This window comes from Acartia tonsa, chromosome 2, assembly GCF_053477335.1.
Source record: "Acartia tonsa isolate MP-2025a chromosome 2, ASM5347733v1, whole genome shotgun sequence".
Taxonomy (NCBI): Eukaryota; Metazoa; Arthropoda; class Copepoda; order Calanoida; family Acartiidae; genus Acartia; species Acartia tonsa.
The window spans coordinates 1961957-1971903 of NC_137261.1; the positions used below are offsets into that span (position 1 = coordinate 1961957).

General features: G+C 30.7%; 1 protein-coding gene across 1 annotated transcript in view; it reads left to right on the forward strand.

Annotated features, from left to right (window-relative positions):
- LOC145333789 (neuronal acetylcholine receptor subunit alpha-7-like) overlaps nucleotides 1-8942 on the forward strand; it is a 55975-nt gene extending 47033 nt beyond the window's left edge. The window contains exons 14-16 of the mRNA XM_080179027.1: nucleotides 6028-6112; nucleotides 6889-6981; nucleotides 7486-8942. Of these exons, the coding sequence (XP_080035153.1) occupies nucleotides 6028-6112; nucleotides 6889-6981; nucleotides 7486-7581 (274 nt within the window). The 3' untranslated portion in view covers nucleotides 7582-8942. The remainder of the gene's footprint in view (nucleotides 1-6027; nucleotides 6113-6888; nucleotides 6982-7485) is intronic.
- Nucleotides 8943-9947: the final 1005 nt, after the last annotated feature.

Consider the following 9947-nt stretch of genomic DNA (forward strand, 5'->3'; position numbering starts at 1 on the left):
TTCTTGATTGAATGAGGTATGAAAAGGTTGGTATCCAAATTAATTGGCATGGGATAAATTAAGTTGATGGTAATTAGGTTCCGCACCCTTTTTCTAGTTCTTGACCAGAATACAATTAAGTAGATTATATGGTATATGGTCGTAGGGAATATTCGAGTTTAATTCCTGATATCTATAAGATAAATAAATTAAATAAGGGAGGAGAAATTTGTGCTTGTAATGAGTAAAATCCATCATCGAAAGCTAATATTAAGTCTTAATATTGAGACAATTCCAGTTACGTCATATACGTTTCGGGAAAGAAAAAGGGAAAGGGGGAAGAAAATCTCTTCCCTTTTCTCCCATCTCTTTTGAAGAGATTTTCTTCCCCCTTTCCCTTTTTCTTTCCCGAAACGTATATGACGTAACTGGAATTGTCTTGCTCAAAACTGGGACAGTTTGAGGTTTGTCGATTATTAAGTCTAAGTGTTATTATAAGCGTTTAATTATACTTTGCATTTTCTCAATATTAAGACTTAATAATAGCTTTCGATGATGGATTTTACTCATTACAAGCACAAATTTCTCCTCACTTATATAATCTATTTATCTTATAGAAAATCTCTTCAAAAGAGATGGGAGAAAAGGGAAGAGATTTTCTTCCCCCCTTCCCTTTTTCTTTCCCGAAACGTATATGACGTAACTGGAATTGTCTTGCTCAAAACTGGGACGTCATATAAAAAGGGAAGGGGGGAAGAAAATCTCTTCAAAAGAGATGGGAGAAAAGGGAAATGATATTCTTCCCCCCTTTCCCTTTTTTATGACGTCACAGGAATCGTCTTGCTCAAAAATGGGGTTTGTCTAATAATCCCTTTCGATGAAGCTAACTCACAGATTTTACGCAATACAAGCTCAGACTACTCCTCCCTTTTTGTATACTACTTAAATACACCTTAAAGATAAAGAATATTCATGAAAGAAAACGAAATAGCAGGTTTCGTCATATTTTCACAGTAGCTTTTAACAGGATATTTTGGGTTAGGCTAGGTAAATGTTAATGGTTTTCCCAAAGAGTTAGGAAATCCAGAGATCTTAAGGGATAAGACAATAACAGATAAATTGATGTATATCCCCAATGAAACCCGCGACCGTGGCTCAACACGTAGCGCATCCGCTCGTCGTTGGGAAGGTGATAGGTTCGAATTTCGGCCCGACACCGCGTCATATCTAAAGACGTTAAAAATGGTTCCCACTGCTACTATGTCAGATGCGCGACGTAAATAGTCAGAGTGGTGGGAATGCCTTTGCCCAAAAACAGGCGCAACTCGTTACCATGCACAATTGGGACTTCTCAGACAAAGGTCGTGCATCACAGAGAGTTGGTTTTCTGATGGGTGAATGGACGCTTAACACCGCAATCATAAGCGGAGTATGTTCCAAGGTGCGTGGAAGATGTCTAGTTACCTAGTACCCGAAGCGACACCAAGCCCCCTAGAGTCTTAACATCTTTAACATATCCCTAATGATGAGATGCAAAATTACCCCTGCTGTAGATTGCAATTAGTGATAGAAACGCTTCCACTCAACTTAGTAAACCAACCAATCAAAATTTAATAAAAGTGCCCAAAGTTGTTAAGCTAGCAAAAAATAAAACTTTATTAATAAAACTTTTGGTAGATTTGTACTAAAAAGCTCAATGTCTTTCCCTCCCTTCGTTTTTTCACTTGTTATTTTTCGAATATCTGTAATTGTATGTGTTCCTGCATGTCGTCTAAATCTCCATCAGTCCATCATTGAACTATCATTGTGTTCAAATAAATCTACAAAGTTTTCTATCTTGAATACTTATATAATAATAATAGGATGTCTGTCTAACATAAGATATCGCTATATTCTAGACCGATAATGTTCTTTGATTCATTTAAGGTCCAGGGATGGTTTATAACTATTTGGGGAGAGGGAACTCCCACCCATCCGAGAAACTATAGAGTAAAAAAATGGGTCTTATCATTCTGGTCAATGAGAGTTTATTATGGATTATTGGAGCACTATGAGTATTAAACACTACTATTGGAAGACTCGAGCTCATTTATAGACGTTTATTTCCTATTTAGATCTGTCATGGATCTTGATGCAATAGAGCAAGCTGTTTTATAAAAAATCTGATGAAAATAATAAACAATAAAGTAATAAAAAGAAAAAGTAGTTGCTCATATAGGTACAGAATAATCTAAACTTTAATAATTCTTTTGTAGAATTGTATGCTCACCTAGAATTACATGAGCAATGTGGTCCCAATTGAACAATTACAATGAGTGGTGTGTGGCCAGCCAAGTACAACCCATTCATCCCACCTTCCATCCCTCCAGAGACCTTTTAATCTGTCCATTCATCCGTGTCATGTATTGTAAAAAGTTTCATGTAGGAACAGGGAAAATAATTATAAATAACTAAGAAATAAAATAGGACAGAACATATTTTAATTCTATTAGAAACAAAAATGGGGATTTTAAAAAAATATATTAGTGTATATATTGAAATAATGTAAATGTTTATATTTTGGTTAAAATGTTTTTAGAATTGTGAACTTATCCCGTTATAGTTACCGTCTATCCATAAATTCTAGCCTCTATATTTATCAGAAGCTGAGATATTAGAGGGGGAGAATGACTCAAGGGAGTATGGCCTAGAAATGAGCCAAAGTTTATGGTTTATTCATATTTTAAAATATAGAAAGCTTCTGATTAACAATTAAAAAGAATAAATTCGAAAACCAAAATAATAAATTCTAGAAAAAAATCTTTGTCTATATATTCTCTTGTTTATTTGACAAGTATATCTCTATCCCCATATGTATGTAGAGTAAGATATATAAGTTTTCAGGAATTTTAATGTTAGGGGGAGATTTGAAATCTGCATCAAATTTTAAGGATTTTTTATAAAATTCGTTTTTTGTATAATTCTTTATCTAAAAGCGGAAATGCATTTTAAGTTAATTAATTTTGACCAATAGGATAGGTGGATTTTAAACTACCTGCGCTCTAATTGGTTGAATGATGTACGCCAGTCAATCAGAGCGCAGATTTTTTAAATCCACCAATCACAGATGCCAAAATTAATTAACTTAGATTGCATTTCCGCTTTTAGATAAAGAATTATAGAAAAAACGAATTTTATAAAAAAAATCCTCAAAATTTGATGCAGATTTCATATCTCCTTCTAACTTTAAAATTCCGAAAAACTTATATATCTTAATGTAGAGTATCAAAGGATAAATGAGAGTGAGTGGACAATTAAGTGGCATTTTTTGTTCTCTGTCTTAATTACCATTGGGCGCCAAGTAAGGTCAATAAGAGTTAATTTTAGCCATAGGTACTTGGCACTAGTAACATGTGAGGGATAGGAATAGATTAGCTTATGTTGAATTAGTGCTTTTTTGTTTTATTTGTACTATGTCTCTAAATAATTTGATTATGGCTACATGAAGATTAAAAATCGTATCAGATAATTTTCAAACCTATATACATTGTACCTAATTGCTACAAAATCATCATGTAAAGTTTTGAGTGGATAGGACGATTTTAACATGCCTGAATTAACGATTACCTCTATCCGTTACGGTCGAACAAAGGTATGTTTAAAAACATTACAGTAAGAATAGGTTCAGTTTTGCCCACAAATTAAAAAAAAATGCAGCTAATGAAACTTTGCCTGAGTATGTTTTTTTGTCAATTAATATAGAATGTTTTTTTTTCATTTCCTATATTTTTATTACAACTTTAATGCAAGCGAATGCAAATGTTATTCGCTTTTAAATTTTTGTATACAAAAGAAATTTGTTTTGTATATAGTAAGAGTTTTCACAACGTCAAACCTTGCAGATCAGGAAGTATTTAACTCTGAAGCGTGTAATTTTTTATGTTGATTTCTTTACTTTTCTATTTTTTTAAGGAACAAAAACACATATTTCATTGGATGGGTATGAAATCATTATCATTTATGGAATACATATTCTGAATGTGTGACAAAAACTTCAAAAGATAAAATGCCTTGTTTATATGTATACATATACAATGTCATTTATCTATTGCAAAATTGCAGACAATAAAGGTACTAAGAAAGAGAGGGAATGTCTGATTAAGCCAATAGGAGAATCGCATCGGTACATACATTAAATTTCATTGGTTGAAATTTTGTAAACATCTTGTTACGAATGCATGATTTTTTTTCATTTCATACATAGATAAAAGTCAGCTGTAAACAGTATGTTTTCTTAGTAGAAAGCTTTGCGGAATCAGAATTAATTGCCCAAAAATTTCGTTTAAATTTGAAAGCTTCGAAACGAGGTGGATTCTTAAAAAAAGTTAGGTTGGCTACTCGCTGGTGAGGCAAAATTTTTTTTTGTGAAAAATCCTCCAAAATCGAATAAAAAAATTTACAAAACTTAAATAAAATCTTAAAAGGGTTATTAACATATGATTATGTTTAATTTTTGTAGATTTTTAATGTGTTTTTGGATGATTTTTCACAAAAATAATTTTGCCTCACTATCGAGTAGCGAGTCTATCATTTTTTAAGAATCCACATCAGCTTTAGTCGAAATTAAACAATACTTTTGTCTGCTAGAAATGTTCCTTCTTAGATTTTTAGAATATGCTTCTATTCTTATATTTCTATTTTGCAGACATAGTTTTGTAAAACTTATGAAAGAAACAATGTAATATATAATGAAGACAAATAAAACGAGAATTCCTCAAACTGTCATATTTTCTGTTTTACCAGCAGATTTTTCATTGAACAATCTATTACTCCACTGTTGCATTGTAATAACGTATCAGCTTAGGAACCAACTTGTTTTTCTATTATTCTTTTGATTGCTAAATGAGACATATGTTACGCGAAATTAGACAATTAAGGTTGATTTCTTTTCAAAATATTATGAAGAAGGTAATTAAGATCATGGACATTCACCATAAATAAATAAGAAATTGTAATATTAACTTGCCCTTATTTTATTACTAAATGACAAAATGAAGCTCTTCATTGTGCCTAAAAAAGGGTGATAATTTTAAAAACTTTTCGGCGAAGTATCTAGAATGACGTCATATTATAGTAATGGAAAGCATTAAAATGATGTCATTCGGGATACTTCGGCCAAAAGTTTTTAAAAATATCCCTTTTTTTTAGACACTATAAATATATAAGTTTTTTATAAAGAATTTTAATGTTAGAGGTAGATTTGAAATCTGCATCAAATTTTAAGGATTCTTTTTTATAAAATAAGTTTTTTGTTTAATTCTTTATTTAAAAGCGCAAATACAATTTGAGTTAATTAATTTTGACATCCGTGATAGGTGGATTGAAAACTACCTGCGCTCTAATTAGTTAAAGGATTTACAAAATTTAAGCTTCTCCAATCAGAGCGCAGATAGTTTTCAATCCACCAATCAAAGATGTCAAAATTAATTAACTTAAATTGTATTTCCGCTTTTAGATAAAGAATTTTACAAAAAACGAATTTATAAAAAATCCTTAAAATTTGATACATTAAAATACTAACATTAAAATTCTTTCCAGCTTATATGTATATCTTAACAAATAGCTTCCAGAGTGACTTCTAATGAATCTTTGCTAATTTCTTTAGCTTGTTAAATTTTGTTTACTCGGTTAGAAATCTTTCTCAATCCAATTTAAAAGGAAAAAGTCTACTTTATATTTCCGAAATAGATTTCAAGTGAAAAATACTCATTATCAATTGCATCTAGAAAAAAAAAAAAAAAAAAATAAGTATATGAACAAACATTCGGATCATGGAAAGAAAACGAAGTAGCGGGTTTCGTCATATTTTCACAGTAGCTTTTCTTCTAACTTAACCCTAGTGGGGAGCTCTAACCATGCGGAGCCTTTTTCCAACCCTGCGGGAAACATTGACCAAACATAAAATAACCTATCCATTGCTATTGTAAAAATACGACGAAACCCATACTTCGTTTTCTTTCCATGATCCAAAACATTCTCTAAAGGAAAAACATTACAACTTAATTTTAGTTCACCTGGTGGAAGTGAAAGGAGCCAAGGTGGATGTAATCAAGATCATCCTGCTGTTCCTGGCTCTATAGAGAGAGAACTTCAGGTAATTGTTGGGTAGTACTAGTAGTAGGTGTAATCAGGATCATCCTGCTGTTCCTGGATCTATAGAGAGAGAACTTCAGGTAATTGTTGGGTAGTACTAGTAGTAGTGGGTGTAATCAGGATCATACTACTGTTTCTGGCTCTATAGAGAGAGAACTTCAGGTTATTATTAGGTAGTAGTAGTGGGTGTAATCAAGATCATCCTGCTGTTCCTGGATCTATAGAGAGAGAACTTCAGGTTATTATTAGGTAGTAGTAGTGGGTGTAATCAAGATCATCCTGCTGTTCTTGGATCTATAGAGAGAGAACTTCAGGTAATTATCAGGTAGTAGTAGTGTGTGTAATCAGGATCATCCTGCTGTACCTGGATCTATAGAGAGAGAACTTCCGGTAAATGTTGGGTAGTAATAGTGGGTGTAATCAGGATCGTCTTGCTGTTCCTACTGTTATTTTGTGGTAGTAGTTTTTTTTTATATGGAATTTTTAGGTTTTCAATTAGGTTTATTTGTAATTAGACAGTCTTCTGAGGAGTTGAATGGTAGTTAATATGTAGTTTTGAATATAGTTAATATGAAGTATTATAGATAATTAACAGGTACTTGTATTGATAGTTTTAAATTTCATTAATAGGTAGTGAATTGGTAGTTAATAGATAGTTTTATGAGAAGTAAATAGGTAGTTTAATGGGTATTTAATATGTAGTTGATAGATTGTTTTTACAAATAGATTTAGACTCATAAACGATTAAAATTTAAAATTACATAAATCTTATTTTAGTGCATTCGTCGCGAGATCAGTGTGGTTGCCGACAAGATCCGAGCAGATGCTGAAGCTGCTAGAATAGAATCTGAGTGGAAATTTGCTGCCATGGTAAATATATTTTTTGGGCAGCGTAGCTATCCTTAACTTTTACTCTCACAGTCTATACGTCTGTTTAATTGTTTGAAGTATTGTCTAAAAAATGTTGATTATGAATTTAGGTGTAGGTCTATTACATATAAATGAATAATAATTAGTAAATTAGGTTATATTGTAAAGAGTATGAGCCGGTCTAAGAAAAAAGTTAGAAATGTAAACCCAGTTAACAACAATATATGTTAAAGGCATAGTAGGGAAAGATAAGCAATGTAGAATGTACTTTGAATGTTAAAAACTTTAATTATCACTACTCAAATTCGGACTTTAAGAGAGGCATTTCAAAACTCTACCTAAATAGAATAAATGTAGCTTAAACATTACAGTTAATGATTTTTAAAGATTTGTCACTGCTGGACATAACTTTCCTGGTTTTACTTTTCAAACCCAATTAAAAATTTCTAATTATTTCAGGATTAGTTTAGCACAATATTATGATTTCTAATCAAACTATTCTAGGTATTGGACCGTTTGTGCCTTCTAGCTTTTACTGGATTTACTCTGGTTCTATCTGCTGCTGTTCTAATAGCTGCTCCTCATGTCATAGTTGTGTGAATTATAACAGTTATTCATGCATCGTATTATAGACAGCTTACCACGGATATTAAATGAAAACTTAAACCTCTTTTTAAAAACTGCATGCTATTGATTTTAGGATTTTTATTTTTATTGGAAAATTGTCTGTAATACGATGATATACATGATTTTTCAGTATTGCTGAGAACCGGTTTTGATTTGGCGGATATAAATTTGGTTTCAAAGTCATACTGAAATTTTGATTATTAAACGTATCCTTTGTTGAGGAAAAACCAGAGTACATTGTTTAGTTTTATCACATTTACCTTGTAAATTATAGGGTACAGGCGAAGTTGATGTGCATGACACTGAATTACAGAACAAGATTATAATTTTAGCCTGATGCGATTTTGTTTCATTTAATGATTACAGAGGTTAAGCTCAAAAAACGACTTTATATTAGCTTTTGTTGTTATTAGTTCATTCTTTTTTTTTTATAAATTTTATTTTATTATTTAATAAAACTTGTATACTGTAAATTAATTCACGTGAGAAAAAAAAATAAAATCATCTCAGCGCTCATGTTTGCTTTTGTATTATATTAGGACAGTCACAAGTATTCTATAAAACAAAAACACAAAGTACGTTAAATCAATTTAAAGTATTTTATGGCCTTTTTTGTCTACTAAATTTCATTAAGTCAAATATTATTTATATCCTAGACTTATTATACCAGACATAAATTGTGTAATTATATTATTGCTTTAATTATATATGTTTAAATAAAAGACAGAAAAGAGCATAAGTCATAAAGTTAATAAATATTAGGTTATGTCTTACTAGATTTCCAAATATGAAATAGACATGTTTTTATTTTGGATGCTGCACAAAATGGTACAAAAAAATTGACGTCATATGATAAAATAACCAATGAAAGGCGAGTATATATTTTACCATTGGTCAATTACAATGTATACTGGCCTCTCATTGGACAACTTTATAGTATGACGTCATTTTTTGTGTACCATTTTGCGCAGCATCTTTATTTTGGATTTCAGTATTCTTGCTTCTGTCCTATATTTGCTCTTGTATTATAATTATATTAGAACCAGGATGAGAAGGTAAATTAATCTACACCCCTTTACTCCCACCAATTAACAAGCTATAATAAACATTTTTTTTAAAAAGGGGGAAAATATTTTACCATCCAATGTGCTGTATTAGAATAGTTTTTGAAACAAAAGGTGCTTAAAAAGTAGAATATAAAAAATGTTGTGATGTTGTGCATAAAAATGTAAAAAAGTGTTCAAAATTATAAAATATTAAGTATATGATATAATATATAATAAAATGTATATATATTTAACAAAATTGCTTATTTATTGAATAAATTTAGTATAAATTTTGATTAATTTCATGGATCTGAATTCCAAATTTGTTTTTTTGATATTGCTACGCATTTGTTCTATTTTTAGTATGACAACATTCGTAAGTAGCACAGCACATAAATCATGGACGGACAAAGTGAGTTATAAAATAGATGTTCTGTGCTCATAAAAAGGGAAAAGAGAGATAATATGAGCTATTTCCCCTTGTTTTTTTTACAAAACGGATAGGAAGGGGGGAGGGTTGATATATTGTCCCGGTGTTTTGAGAGAAAGTCCTGCACTGTTTTTCTATACAGTAAACTTGGCAGACTTAGCATACAAAAATTAATTAATATTTTTAATGAACCAATTTAAAATTAAAAATCTTACATAACCCATTGACGTCAATCATATATAAAAAAAATGTGTTAATATGAGCAGATTCTCATAATTAGGGTTTGTTCTTGTGGACGTAATTTGTAAATGACCAATTTCCCTAAATAACTATGATTGTATATTAATGATTTCTAAAATTTCAGAAACTCTTTTCTTTAAAAATAAATGTATAAGTATAGATATATAATCAGATAACGTCCTGGATATAGTGTTGAGGACCTTTTTCGTCTGCTAGCAAATTGTTTTCTGCTTTTTGTAGCGACTTGGCTGTGTTTCTATTTACGACGCTATTCAAAGACCCAATGAAAAGTCGGCCCAGGGTCCACAGGGTGGGAACATACAGTTATTTAACCCCTTCCCCCTATATTGTTTTACATCAATGCTTTAAAAATATTCTTTTCCATACTTCTTCGCTTCTAAATAATATGCTTGTTCTTGTTGTATTTTAAAGTAACAGATTTAAACTAAAAAAAGAGAAAAAAGACGAACAACATTAAAAAGTTTAATCCAGCCTCAAATTGTATACAAAAAAAGTTTAATATAAATTACATTAAATCTAACACAATTACATAATAATTCATTTTTTTTTACATAAAAACTAGTTTAATTGCATATACATATATACATTTACAAGTCATAATA